The sequence below is a fragment of the Equus caballus genome, chromosome 4 (genome assembly GCF_041296265.1).
Source record: "Equus caballus isolate H_3958 breed thoroughbred chromosome 4, TB-T2T, whole genome shotgun sequence".
Classification (NCBI taxonomy): domain Eukaryota; kingdom Metazoa; phylum Chordata; class Mammalia; order Perissodactyla; family Equidae; genus Equus; species Equus caballus.
The window spans coordinates 52952956-52968795 of NC_091687.1; the positions used below are offsets into that span (position 1 = coordinate 52952956).

Here is a 15840-nt window from a genome sequence, read left to right on the forward strand (position 1 = left end):
AATGCCTATTTACATCACTGTGCCTCTTAACCTTTCCCTAAAACCGATTACAAGGCTTCCAACAAAGTGCCATGTCATGGAGCTATAATCTCTGTCAACACAAAGATAAGTAAATGTTGTATCAGGAAAGAGAACAATCTATGGAAAATATTTCTCTACCCAGAACAATCTAGGTGACAAAGAAAACTAATTTTGGATTTACCATATTTGTTTTATTTTGCTATATTGTTTTCATGAATAAGTTGTTCGTTTGTTTTTTTTTAAATCAATTGAGTTGCATGAGTACAAGGTACCCTTTTTCTTAAGGGTCAAGATAAAGAGTTACTGAAGACAAAGACGACCAGATTGAGCAGTAGTCAGCAGTCTGATCTATCTTAATACTCTGTAACTTGTACAAACCTTTGAAATTATGCTCTGTGAGTTTAATATCTTTGTTTTCTTTTCAGTGGTTCTTTTGGCGGGGGGGCAGTTAACATACCTAAAGAATATGACATATTTTCCAGGGATGTTCTTGGGGAGGTAGCATCTGGGAAACAGTGGGGTGAAAGATTGGAGAGGAGATTTTTATAGTTTGAAACAACTCCCCAGGTCATTCTGATAGGTTCCTGCACCACCACCATTATTACCCAACCCCCACAAAGAATCATGGAGGCAAATTTTAAAAAAAAAGGCATGAAAAACACTATTTACAATGTTCTTTATAATATACAATTAGGAGCCCAACCCAGAACAAAGTAAGCTACACAATGATCCCTAGAAGCAAAGATAATTAAGATAAGCAGATAATTAAGGTGAGCACTATTAGACAAGCAATGTTCTGACTCCCTTGTTCTCTCTGGAATGTATCCCACCAAGCCGATTCTGGCAGTGAAACAGAGCACTTGTCTACAAACTACTGTTCCCGGAACCAAGTGTCTCCATAGAGAGCTCGCTTTTTCAACAGTGTTAATTTTTAAACTGACTTAAGCTTTTACTCTGCTTCTCTGCAAAATTAAAACTATTTTTCTAATACAGTCCCACCTGCAGCTAATGAAGGTCGCTCAGGCCAGGAAATAACCTCTCTGGGTCTTGATGATGCCACAGCCAGTGTGAGATCCAATTGCACTCAGATGGGCACTTTCCAGAATAGCAGAGAAGGGCTTCAGCCTCTCACTTCTAAAATGAGGAACAAGCCCTTGGAAGTCCTCATCTTCACTCTGGCCAGGATCTAGGATCTGAGTACCTGAACTGGTCAAGCAGTTTTATTATCTTCCTCTCCATCTGTGGGGCCAGGCTGTGGGTGCTCCATTACAAAAAGTCTCTTCCCCTTGACATGACTTCTCAGGAAACATTTTCAGGCTCTGCTCTCCAAGGCCCCTCTCACCCCTGCACATCCATTCTTGCCACTCCATGGGAACATACCATTTGCTTCAGCTCCATTTCTCGCTCTTCACTCCTCTGTAAGAACTGATGATAAAGACTGGTTCTGGGTTTCCGAGCACACTCAGGCCAGGATTCCTTTGCTTCCTCTCTGCTCTACATCCCGTAGTCAAGGAAAGACTCTGCCAACCTCCATGTCCAGTATATGCCATCCCCAAACAGCATAGGAGAGAAGACTGCATCATGAAATAATCCTAAAACGAATGTAAACTGATTTGATTTTTCGGATAAACTGAAAGTCCACTAAGTGTTAATAATGTAACACAGCTTCCATTTTAGATTGTGTGCGTGTTTTTTTTCTTTTTTTTTAAATTTAAACAGCTCTTCTACTAAAGCCTCATTGAGCAGGAGAGCATCGTGATGCATTTGAGTTCCTAATCCAGCTCGGCCACTTACTTATTATCTGACAGTCTGGGCAGTTACTTTAGTTTCTTGGCCTGGGATTCTTCAACAGTATACGGTGGAGCTGTTAACACCCAGATCACAGGACTATTCTGAAGTTTCAATGAGCGTGTATATGAAAGTGGCTGGAAAACTGTGCTCAAAAAATGCTACTCTTCTTCTAATTCTCTATGAATGGCTAATCTTAACAAACGCCCTTCATTTAGCAGCTTCACTCAGCTAAGCACGGGCAGAAGAAGAAAGTAAGATATACTATCAGAGTTAGCAGGGTATCTTAAGCTGAGAGAAGAAACACTGTAGATACTGACACCGAGTGTATGCAAGAGAAATGGAGTGGTGTTTTCTAAATAATGTGGCTGACTAAACTTCAAAGAATTCCAGAACTCAGTCATACTCCACAAAAAAAGCCATCTTCATTGATCAGGTGAGAAGATCCTTCACATCAAACTTTCTAGTCACACAAAAGTAGCCACCAATGTTTCTTTTTCCCGGAGTAGTAAAGATAGCAAATACCTACATTACTCTTACAGTTTCACTACTGTTTCCATAGTAATCTTGACCTTAAACAGACAGCCAGCCAGTTATTTCTCCAGCAAAAATGGCTTTATTCAGGATCAGCAAAGAATTGCAATTTAGGGTCTGTAACCATGAAGTCATGTGCAAGTCCTACAACAGAAAGGCAGGAGAAACTCTTTTATACAGGAGAAGCGGTATTTGGGAGGGTTTTTGTAAACAAAGAGTCCATTGCAGGAATTGAGAGTTCAAGGTGCACTGGCTGTTCGTCGGCTGAGTTATGACAGTCTCTCACGGGCTGAACTTCCTGCAGGTCAAGAAGCGGTAGTCTCGCTTCTTCCTGTTGGGTTCTGCTATCCACATAGGCATCAGAGCGCTCCCTTTTGGCCTCCCGACTCCAGTTTAATGAGGTTTCTGTTTATTAATTTGACAGTAATATGTCTCCTTATACTCTAATGACGTATATTATTTTAATATACAAAATGTGCAAACCCTGTTGATCACTCAAATGCTGACAAGCATGTTTTAGGGAAACACAACAGACACTTTGTTCATCTGACAACAGAGTTGAGAAAATTCTCTTTTTAAAAAAGGCAAAACCTACCCAAACCTAGGTCAAACAGAATTTTTCTAAGTCAAATACGATCAACGTGACACACCTTCATCATGAACACACCACTGTGAATCTGAAGAAAGCTTGAGGTCACAGAAGTGAAAACCTAGTTATGAAACTAAATCACACACCTGGGAAGGACAGATGCTACTGTTAGGGGTGGGGATGGGGTTGATGGTGGCATGGTGATAGCAGCCTTTCCACAGTGTACCATTGTTATGGCTTAAATTTAAAACCATGTGAATTTACATTCTCTCAAAAAACTTAAATAAAAAAAGGAAAACATTTGTAACCCTTAGCATTGCCTCATGCAAAATAACCTGAAGTTTCAATTCAGGAAAGCGTACCTCCTTTATTCCTTTAAATTCAAATTAATAATATTTTATTTTCTATTGAAAAATTAAATTTTTTCAGTTGAATTTTATATAACAGAAAGTAATGAGAACTGCAGAACTCTCAGCACATAAATACTCTGCCCAAACTTCTGCACTAAGAGATGACAAAACTCTAGCACGGCTTCTAGCAGACTAAGGCCTCGGCCCTAGGATGACCCCAGAAACCCCCACCCACTAAAATGCCTCCCTGAGAGGGGCCAGTCCCATGGCATAGTGGTTAAGTTTAGCTCTCTCCGCTTTGGTGGCCCAGGTTCAATTCCCAGGTGCAGACCTACACCACTCACTGGCAGCCATCCACATACAAAATACAGGAAGACTGGCACAGACACTGGCTCAGGGACAATCTTCCTCAGCAGAAAAAAAAAAAAGAAGAAAAGAAAAAAAGCCTGCCTGAGAAAACTTAACACTGCCAGTAGAGCTTACTGTTTGTTCTAGCCAATACCAGAGGATAGGTCCCTGACCTTCCTTTAGAGAATTTACTAAAAAGGGCTTACAATTGTGAGTCCTTTCTCTGCCCTTTTGAGATATATATGTATCTCCTACAACTCAGGAGTGTCTTTCTCAAGGACCTGAACAGCATTTCTTGGACATATAATCATCAGGAAGGATAGAGCCTCAGTCTCCCAGACTCTGGGAAAACAGAACATCATAACCTCAATAATTGCCCACTAGCAGACACAGCTGGCCTAATCACATTTATATTGACTAAACCTTTAAAATGTATAAAGAATATGTCTTTGGACCCTAATTTTTAAAATTGAAATGAGAATCATAGCACAAAATTTTCCAAATAAGATGGATTAGAATAAAAGAATTAAAATTTGATGCCCTTAAGTCTTCTAACAATTCTATAAAAACACACAGCAATTTAATAGGATTCTAAGTTCTAACTCTGTAGAATGAGCTCAGAAAAACAAAGAAAACATTAACTCTGCAAACACAAACTAAAATTGCTTTTATATTACCATTAAAATAAAATTCTCTTGAAGCACATTTTCATGTAGAATTTGTGCGTTTCCTGAGTACATGCTCAAAGCAGAAATTATTATTTTTTTAAACTTCAGTTAAGATTTTTCTCTCACTTGATGAAATATTTTCTGCACTGACTAGAGAATTCAGTATGGCAGATTCATTAACGGTGCTTCTAGTTTCCAGCTTTTGTTAATTTCACGGGTCCAAGTCAATCAGACATTCCACCCTAATTTGTTCCAAAAGTGTAACCTTAAAATCTGTAAACTTCCAAAAGAAATGCCTTCCCTCAATGGACATCATTATTTTTCAACAAATAGATAAATTTCTACCACCTCACATGAGTTCTTATGCAAAAAGCAAACAGACTATGCCTAAATACTAAGTGACATATTCTTCATCATGACAGTGATTCAAATTCACGCCTCAGCATAACTATACATTATTAAGTATTATGGATATTGAAAAGCACTCTCATACTAGAAATTGGAAATGTTAATCTACAAGCCTCAAATCTATATAGTATTTTTAAAAATTTGGTTTTTTTACATCAAAAGCAGTATTGAAGGGCACAGCAGTTAAGTTCATATGTTCTCCTTCAGCAGCCGGCGGTACGCCAGTTTGGATCCCAGGTGCAGACCTACACACCACTTGTCAAGCCATGCTGTGGCAGGCATCCCACATATGAAGTAGAGGAAGGTGGGCACGGATGTTAGCTCAGGGCCAATCTTCCTCAGCAAAAAGAGGAGGATTGGTGGCAGATATTAGCTCAAAGCTAATCTTCCTCAAAAAAAAAAAAAAAAAGCAGTATTGAATCACAGTAATAGCTACATTTACAATGAACATCCAGAAATACTAAAAACATGACCCAAATTAAATATTTTTTGCATGACATTCACATTCCTACAAATTCAAAATACTTAGGAAGTTCTAGAATGATTTAAGGCATGGAGATTCAATTAAAAATGCCAGTTGCGGCCTAATCTGATTTCTAGACACCATATAATTAACCAAGCTTCAGCCACCTTAGTGCAAACTTAACCGCTGCGCCACCAGGCCAGCCCCTACCTTACGGTTTTTTAAGATGTCTTATAAGTCAATAAAATTTTTTGCAAAAAATTTTGCAGAAAGTAAAATCACAGGGCTTTTTTCAAAATGTAAATATCATGTACATTTAGATGCCTAATATTGTGAAAGATTAATAAATTGGCATATTGTCAATTCTCTTAAGCAACAAAGCAGGTACCTAACAGACAATGAAAGAGCAGACAGCAATGTGATGAGAAAGCATACAGAAACCTGAAATAGAAACATCTAGTACACAGATATCAAAAACTGTTATTGCTTAACAGTTCACCAGCAAAAGGATAATGAACTCTTCCAATCTGAAAGGAACTTTTTCTTGTTTTTTAACTTCTGCTTTAATTTTTTTCCAAACATTTTTCTCTGAATATTTTTGAGTTATGTCTAAAAATGAAGATAAATCATTTCAACACACATATAAATAATTAAGAATTCAAATTCATTGCAAGGTAAATGGATTAAGATAATTATTATAGATCCTATAAACTCAAAGAAGAAAAGATTGAGGGAGCACATATAAACATCCCATTTAATATATTTCTATTTAATAAAACATAGCATTCAAGGTTTCTAACAGCTTGATGCTCTTCTGTTGAAGTAAAATATATTAGTATGTTGATTCTACATGCAAAATTTTTCTGGATTCTGGTATATCACTCTATCAAGTTAAGAAATTTTACTTCTACCCCCAGTTTGCTTAGAGTTTATTATGACTGAGTGATAAATTCTATCACATGTTTTGCTCCAAATATTGAGATATTCCTTTTCTTCTTTAGTTTGAATATATGAAGTTTAGTGAGTTTAATAATAAACTATCTCTGAATCCCAAGGATAAGCCAATTGGCACTTATGTTTATAAAGGATACAGCCTACCATTTGGAATTTATTAACTTTTACCTCTCAATAAATTCAACTCATAATAACAAAAAGTTTAACAACTTTTCTGTTAATATTTTGCATACTTTCAGGAATAATATAATGCAGCATAAACAGAAACCATCAGAATGGTACAATATTTTAAACAAGAAAGGTAAAAATACCACTAATATCTATGATGTTCCAATAATACTTGCAAGTATATGTTCATTTTTGCACATTACATATTAGTCAATCAACAAATAGTTATTAAGGGCCTACTCTGTACCAGACACCATACTGGGTACTAGAAATAAATCAATGACCTAAACCAAAACACACAAAACCTGGCTTCTTAGGGTTCATATTTTAGATGAGGGAGATGGACAATAAGAACACATAAGTAAAAAACAATACACACCAGATTGTTAAATTGCTAGGGAGAAAAAGTACGAAGCTTGATAGGGATTACTGGAGTGGCGGGAGGGCAGAGTCAATACACATTCAATACAAATTACATTTGGAAAGAAACCAATATGATAAAGGAAACCAAAGCTAAGCATTATAAGTATACATATATGAAAGCTAAGTATAAATATACGAAAGCTCTAATTTTGTTTTTATCTGAAAAAGAATTATGGTAAGGCTGACAGATATGGTAGAACAGCAGTTCTCAATCCATTTCCTTCCACTGCCACAAAAATAAGGAATGGTGTTCAGGGTGTGACCCATCTTCCTCTCCTGGATCATTATGGAGTGAAGATGAGACAAATAGGTATTACTATTATTGTGCTACTCTTACTGAAGTAAATCTTTTCCAAACTTTGGAACTATTTTTAACAACATATAATTTACAATGCATTTCACAAGTGGTTAAAAATAACTGTGGTTGGCAATATTTCAAGAAGAGTCTGTCTAGCTGAGCTTTAAAGTGCTCTAAAAATCTGATATTCTATGCTTAATTAGTAAACTAGCAACCAAATTATATCATGTGGTCACACATATTTAGTGTCTTTATCTTACACATTTACTAAAGCAGAAAAATGCCCAAATAATAAGTTGCCTTAGTTTTGGCTGTTATAATAAATCACCATAGGCTGGCTAACATTTAATCAACAGATATTTACTTCTCACAGTTGGAGGCTGGGAAGTCCAAGATCAAGATGCAGGCAGATCAAGTATCTGATGAGAGCCTGCTTCCCGGCTTGCAGACTGCTGTCTTCTTGTTCACATGGCAGAGGATATGGGCATTAATCCCATTCATGAGGTCCCACCCTCATGACCTGATTATCTCCCAAGGGCCTCACCTCCTAATACCATTACACTGGGGGTTAGGATTTCAACATATGAATTTGGGGGAGACACAAGCATTCAGGTCTTAACATAAACAGATAATAATTTATTGTTTGGGTCCGTCCAGCATCTGTGCCCCATACTATGGGGAATGCTACCACAATTTTCTTTTGGCAATGCACCCAATCGTTATACTCATCCATGCAGTTTGGGTGAGCTAACCTGGCTCCAGAGGTGGGCATATTAACTAGGCCTGGCTAATAATATGGGCCACAGTAATTGAATCAGAAAATGTAGACGCTTTACAAGCAAGCTTAACGAGAGAGAACCAGGACTTTCAGTGAAAATATTGGGATAGAGACACTCTCGCTCCACTGAGTTTACTAAACTAATTGAATATAAACTTGGAGCAGCTGGTGGTTATATTTGATTCTATTTAGAAAACTGCATGAGAATAAAGGACTAAGTTATTGGGTGTAGGTAGGGGTGGAGTACAGACAGACCAGAGGGAAAGAGACAAAAAGCCTAAAACCATAATCACAGATCTTTCAGTTATATTGTTAAATCGATTGGTGTTATGTTTCTGACATTTGCAATTAAAATTCCCAACTGATGAACCAATTAGTTCACCAATTGGCTTAAAAATCCATTCTGCCATGATTTTCCTCCAGTCAATTTAGTTAAAACTGACATAAATGCTGCATTTTTTTAAGGTTTTGAAATGGTCATAAAATTCTGCTCAGGAAGCATAACACTGAAATCTGTACATTAACATAAAGCTACATAAAGATTTATACATATTTAGTAACAGATAAGTTTCAGAGGCAAAAACATCACTATTTTCAAAATTTCAAGGTAACTGGGTGAAATTTATAGACAAAATTAAAATTCACGCTTCTATGTTATGTAACAAACTGTGGCAAGTATATTTCCTAGCTCACTAAAAATTATCAAACTATTGACCTAAGTTATAATTTTGCAATTTACAAACATTACATAGTCAATTACAAACATTACATTTTCCTTTGTTTTTCCCTTCTTATTCTCCCCAAAGCCCCCTAGTACATAATTGTATGTTCTATTTGTAGGTCCTTCTGGTTCCTTTTTAAAATAAAATTTTTAATGAATTTGGTATTTTAGCCAAAAAGTTCTACGCTTCTCATCTAAAATATCATAAATATTAGAAAAATACATAAAATTTGAATTGAGGCAATGATGAATCTGGGTCAAATTATTATCCAAATAATATAAACCAATTAAAACTCTGAGCAGGCTATAAATTAGCAGTAATTTGGCCACCATATCTAAGACAAACTGGATATTTGATGAGACAATTAAGAGAATTCTAAAATTTCCATTTAAGTTTAGCACTTAAAGTTAAATGAAAGGTCACGGAGAGAAAAATTCTCTTCTTTCATAAGCCTTGTTAAAGTCAGGGACTCTATAACAATAGATGCTAATCTGGTAATTTGTGTAACTTTTCTAAGATTTTTGAAAAATCTTGGCAGCCTTTCAGAATTTTTCTGATTATTTTTCTTTACTGTATATTTTAGTCAGTCAGAAGTTCCTTATTCACAAAGGCCTAGACAAGTGGCTCTCTGCTATTCTGTCTTAGCACACATGCTTTCTTGTTACGCAAAGTCCCAAAGATGTATCAGCTGAAAAGATCTGTAATCTCAAGGGCAATATACAGCGACCTAGAAGGTAGAGGCTTCTACAGAACCAGCCACGCTGGCAGCAGAGGGCAAAATAACTATTCCTCATTTTTTATTTTCATGAATTTACTACAAGGGTCACGTTTGCTATTGCTTAGCTAACCTCTGGGAAACACACACCTGTGGAATAATTAAGCTCTAAAAATCAAAAGTTTTGCAGGTGTTTTTTGAAGGAAGATTAGCCCTGAGCTGAGATCTGCCACCAATCCTCCTCTTTTCGCTGAGGAAGACTGGCCCTGCGCTAACATCCATGCCCATCTTCCTCTACTTTATATGTGGGATGCCTGCCACAGCATGGCTTGACAAGCAGTGCACAGGTCGGCACCGGGGATCCAAACCAGCGAACCCCGAGCCCTGAAGCAGAATGTGCAAATTTAACCGCTGGGCCACCGGGCCAGCCCAAAAGTTTTGCATTTTTAATACCCAATTAACCTGATATAGTTCCTTCAACGAAACTGCACCCTGAGGTCAGAGGTCAAGTTTCAGCCATCATTTGACTTCCTTAAGATGCCTTGCAAAGGACTTTGCACATACTTAAAACAAAAATAAAACAAAACAAAACTTGTCCTTCTTTCCAAGACCTTAAAGCAATCAGCAAAAATTTGAGGCAAGGTAGGAAGCATTCACTTGTGAGTCACTTGACTTGAGAAAGTCTATTTGTGAAGAAAACCCACGTTCTGGTGATGTTGCTGGCAAAGTAGTTCTCTAGTTTATGGGAAAAAAGGAAACCACAAAATAGGAGGCACAACTCACAAAATATGAATGAGGTTTTTAAAAATCATATCGGCCAGGTCATTCATTGGAAATTATGAAGCCCCTCCCCAATTATGTTTATATAGTTCTTCAACTGGTAATTTTTAGGCTAGATACAATGCCTTCACTATGTTACCACACAAAATTGGGGTTCTCTTGCTCAATGTGCATTAAAAAAAAAAGCTAATTATTACAGCATCAGCCTTTGGAAAAGAAATCAGCTGTATTCTGTAAGATTGATCTGCAGGGAGATGAGGGCACATGCCCTCAGATCTGTCTCCCCAATTCAGGATTTAGGGTGAGGCAAAGAGACTAAGGAGAACAGGAAATGCTGGCAGGACAGGTTTTGATCTGTGGACTTCCAGCATTTACGGTAAGGTTCTAAACATTTGTGCTAAGGTGAGGAAGGAATTTTAACACTGGATCTTTCTGAATGATGACCTCTTGCTTCTGATAAGAGTCCGACTTTTAAGGTGTGGTCATGTCCTAGTCCTTTGGTTCTGTGGGGAGGAGAATCTTTGGTTCCACGGTCATCTCAGATCAAGATTTCTTCTTCTGTGCATGCTCTGGCTATGTGACCTTGCAAATTTTCTGAACGAATTTCTTAATCACTCTGTTGATAAGAGATGAAGTCAGTTTGAACTGACTCTAAATGGGCCCACGGTTACAATTACTGAAATTGCTATCAAGGTTCAGAAAGATTTGTCATCGCATGTTTTATTCTTTGCTCTATGATCAGCATATTTTGGAAAAATTATGTAACATCTTCATTTAAAAAATTAGATTCAGGGATCATGCCTATTCTCTCCACAGGCCAGAACTGAGAATTCAGCAACTAGATTTTTAGCAATTTCTTATTTGGATTTTTAGCCTATTTTTTCTCACAAGGGTCAGAAAAAATACTAGTAAGTCTGTGCTAATGCTGGGGTTTCTTAAAAAGAGAGAGACCACCCTCTCTGAAGAGCCTAAATCCTTTAATTGCACCAAAACATCTTAAATATGAAGTCAGAAATTTAATAAAGGAATAAGAGGATTAAGTCAGTGAAGAATACGGCACAATTATCTTCAACTTTAGTATTATATTTAGCAAAACTTAGTCCTATTTAAAATTCAAAGCTAAACATATCAAATCAGAATCAAAAACATTTACCCAGTAGACAAGCAAAAACTAACCTGACTTTTCACTAGAAAGGAGCTAGAAATATACAGTATAATGTAGATGCATTATAAAACCATAAATGCATACATTCATACATTAAATAAAAGAATTTTGTATGTAGCTTGGTTATTTGGTAGTTAGTTCCTTTTCACAACAGCATATGCTCACTAGAGATCAAAATGTTGGTTTTTCTTACCTTTATAGTAAGAACAGAGCAAAAGTTGGCTCAAATTTACAAACTGGATGTAAGGACATACTAGTAGGCGGTATACAGGTTAGTTTAATGGTCCCTATTTTAATACATTCCACATTGCCTCAATTTCAGCTTGCAAGCCTATGAACAAAAATTAAGCTTCCTGTCTTTAAATACTTCTAATGAAAGTCTTTCTAGTAAACAACAACAAAAAAGTAAAGCATGTCCAATAGTAAACAATAATTTCTAGTGTTCCTAAACCTGTCTTTTAAAAAATGTGTCCCCATAGCAGGTCTGTGACCTAGTTATAAAATTCATTATGATTTAAAAGCTTTTAGGGGCCGGCCTCATGGCCAAGTGGTTAAGTTCGTGCGCTCTGCTTCAGCAGCTGGGGGTTTTGCTGGTTCGAATCCTGGGCACAGACATGGCACTGCTCGTCGAGCCATGCTGGGTCGGCTTCCCACATGCCACAACTAGGACCCACAACTAAAAATACACAACTATGTACCAGGGGGCTTTGGGAGAAAAAGGAAAAATAAAATCTTTAAAAGCTTTTAGGCCACAAATACACACTGAGAATCATTTTTAAAAAGGAAATAGAATAAAAGTGCAAAAGATTAATACATACAATTTTAGTCAAAAAAAGTGCCAAATTATCTGTGGTACTCTTTGAGCACTATTTCCTTACATTCTTCCTGATATGGAGTTTCAGAATATAGTGATTATAAACATACAAAATATAAACAGTGACCGAAGCATAATAGTAATCATGAATGGTATCTTTGTTAAACATCTGTTTTTTCTGTCCATTAAAATCCAGATTCTAAAAGAGATACTGTAGATATGTTTGTTATTAAACCAACTCATTTCCTAAGAGCATTAGTGTAAATTGCCATTATGCATTCAGTAAAAGGAAGCTGAAGCTTAATTAAAATATATTTCCTTACCAGTTGTCAAAGGTGAGTAATGAGATGGATGGAAAACTAATAAAACCCACCATTTTCTATACACAAATCTATATGCCAAACATTACTCATATCTCCTTGATTCTCAATGGAGAAGTTCCCTCTATATTTCCACTGTGATCATAATCAGAAATGCTGATAGGATTCTCAGAGATGGTAAACCCATGTTCTAATTTTACAAACTATTATCCTTTCTAAATACTGACTGTTTGGGGCAGAAAATAAAGAATTCACATACGACCAACTTTCATTCCTGGAAAATGGTCCTTAGATTGTCCCTGATTTGGGAAATGTTACCCTTAATGTGAATGATGTGGAATATCTAACAGTCAAGAGGCTCCAATATTTCAAAGTGTTCAGACTCACTGCCATTGCCTTAGAATGTCAAATCTTAAAATAACTTTTTAGACTTCACATTTCTCCCATCTAGGTTCACTTCCCACTCGCCTTGATGTTTTCAAGTCCTCCAGCATGCACGTGATGTTCTCTACCTGATTCAGTTAAACACCGCAATTTTAGAGTTCTTTGTACAGCTGCTTCTGCAGTTTAGATAATTAGTGTTCCATAAAATGAAAATAAACAGAGAAAGATTATCTCCCTCCCTCTAATGTTATTTAAGGAAAGTCTACATAAAACTGCTGCAAGTAGTATATATACAACACATTTTATTTCAAAGGGCTGAAATAATGCCATATTAATTAGGAAACTTTCCATTTTCCAGAGACTAATTATCCAGTTTGTTCTTTCAGTCTATTTGTCACACCTGTTTTTTCTATTTCATTAGTAAAAATATCAGAAATTGGAAACACTGAAATTGAACACCGAAGTTAAATCCTATTTTCAACTTTTCATTGATATTAGTAATATAGCAAGAGTTTTACTGGGGGAACAGTTTATAGGAAATCAGATGACTCCCAACCAAGTTTCTCAGAGTGTTTTCTCTAAGTTCACAAATCATGTCTTCCCTCAAGATTACCAACAGAATTCCAGTTGTCAGATTCATTGGCTTCTTTTTATCTCCAGTCCTTTTGACCCTCTACAGCAATTCTGTTTTCTGGAAACTCTTTCCAAAGCCTCTGAGAGACAACACTTCTTGGTTTTACGCTCTTAATGTAATGGGTCTCAACTTCCCCAAATGCAACACCACCATTTTATAACAATTATTTTGCAATTCTAGCTTCACTAAACTGAAATGAAATAATATAGCTTATCTATAAATATATGCCTCCTAATGTGTTTGAGATGGATCTGACCTAAATCAAGCTCTTTACAATGGCACAGATAACATAAAAATAAGTTTCCATTTCTTTGGCTGTCCACCTCCCTGCTATACCATCTCCAGCTGTTACTACTCTATTCAGATGTCAAGATAAAAATAATATGTGTGTGCATGTGTAATCATATGTACACGTACATGCATATAATCTGTGTGTGTTTCACATTTAAACATTTCTAGTCCTATTTAAGTTACAAATCCCTTAATTTGCATGGGGTGAGTAGCAAGAATAATTCTTTGCCTACAATATTAGCACTCTGGTATTATTGTGGTGGGCAGCATCTGATATGGCTCCTAATGATCACTATCTCCTGGTTCACACCCTCATGTAATGATCTTCCCTGAGGATAGGTGGAACCTAGTAATTTTCTTCCAATGAATAGAACGCAATAAAAGTGATGGGCTGTCACTTGGTGATTATGTTACAGAAGCCTATGACTTCTGTCTTGGTTCTCTCTCTTGATTGCTGTGATGCTGTAAGATGCTTTATGGACAGGCCCCCATGGCAAGGAACAGAGGAAGGCCTTCAACCACGAGCTCGTGAAGAACTGAGGCTTCAGTGCAACAGCCCCCAGAGGAAGCGAATCCTTCCAACAGCCAGCTAAATGAGCTAGGAACAGATCATTCCCAAAGGAGCCGTGACAAACTGTAGCCTTGAGAAAGACCCAGAGCCAGAGAACCCACAGAGACTGTGAGATAAGAAATGCTGTTGTTTAAGCCACTAAGTTTTTGGGTAATTTGTTATGCAGTAATAGCTAACTAATACATTGTTCAGAGGAATTAGTTTATTAATTTTCCATGGCCATTTTCACTCATAAATTTGCTTTTTTTCAAAAAAAATTAAGAGGAGATCTGTAGCAGAAGTTTACATCTAATATTCCATTTCATTGAGGTATATCTAAGTATAATAGCTTACCGCCACTCTATGAGTCTGCCAAGTAAGCTAACCAAACTCCCTAAAAACTGTTTTGCTTTTCAAACTTACACAATTTTGAAGAGACATTATCTTTTATGACCTTCATATTTTCCCAAAGAATGACTAAGTCTAAACAATGAAAGTCAAAACAATATTGAAAGTAAAAAATATTTAGTCTCATAAACATTCCCACATCAAAAAAGCCTGATTACTCTGACCAGGGTATTATGGGTTTCTGTAAACAGATTTGGTGCAGCATGTTCGGTGTGCATGCCATATGATTCAGTGCCATGGAAAGTATTGTGTGTTTAGTAAATAATTCCCAGTCAAATTCCAAGTAATTGCTCATTTGCAGGAAGTAGAGTTTTAATTCTAACCTCTCCCAAGATTATCACTGGGAAAAAAAAATTTCTGTGTTCTGCCACTTGATAACATACACCTACGTGTTCTCCAAATGATCACGCACACTTGAAGGATGACTCATATGTCTAGAGAACATACAGCAAACGGGGTGCATTTGAGAGGGAAAGATTGGTGTCAATTGTATCCTACAAATTCCCGTCCTTTGGCACAAAGGTATCCTAGAGCAGTTGGACCTGTTTCTACAGTTCTTACAGTTTAATCATGAATTTACCTGAGGTAATTACAAAGAGATTCATCCTCAAGAATGCTTTCTGGATGTCCTCTACTGTACAGACAAAACCTTGCAAACCCAGACAAAAGAGAAGGACAATAGTATTTAACTCATCAAGCAGAAAGATCTGGTTTGTACTTTGTGACAGAGGATGAATTTACACAGCTTTATCTAATTTAGCGTTGTTGCTAAACAACTTCCTTTCACCATTCCATATCCTATTTTGGAGGTTTATAGAAGGATTCTCATAAATCTTTTACAAATAATGATTTTTTAAAAAACAAAAAATTACAGAACCGCTTTGATAATTTTCTTCCTTTTTATATGCCTTCCAGAGCTGTAGTTGCAGGAAAAGCAGCATTGAAGAGCAGTGGGAAGGCAACAGAGCTCCTCCGCTTCACCCTCGGAGCTCTCCAGGGCTTGGTTTTTGTAACTCCACTAATTGGTGAAGTCCTTTCCAATGGCCCCATCCTGTGAAAATACTAAGACAAACATTGCTTTCAAAAGTCCTATTTCCCCCTATATCAAACCCAGTGGAATGACAGCTCAAAAGAGAAAAAAGGAGACAGAGAAAATGGATAAACTAAAATGGTACATACTCCCTGTCAAGCTAATATGTTTAATATTTTACCTTTCTCTGATGGATGCTAATTCACTCCCTGTTATGGACTGAATGTTTGTACTCTC

The 15840-nt window shown here is 36.8% G+C and overlaps 1 protein-coding gene across 5 annotated transcripts in view; it reads right to left on the reverse strand.

Moving 5' to 3' along the window:
- The window catches only part of CRPPA (CDP-L-ribitol pyrophosphorylase A), a 282773-nt gene that overhangs the window by 91898 nt on the left and 175035 nt on the right, over nucleotides 1–15840 (reverse strand). The window contains exon 10 of one of the 5 annotated variants that reach the window (XM_023639316.2): nucleotides 15423–15635. The exons of the other annotated variants lie outside the window; for them this stretch is intronic. Within the exon in view, the coding sequence (XP_023495084.1) occupies nucleotides 15474–15635 (162 nt within the window). The 3' untranslated portion in view covers nucleotides 15423–15473. Of the gene's footprint in view, nucleotides 1–15422; nucleotides 15636–15840 lie in introns of those variants that run through there. 5 annotated transcript variants of the gene reach the window in all.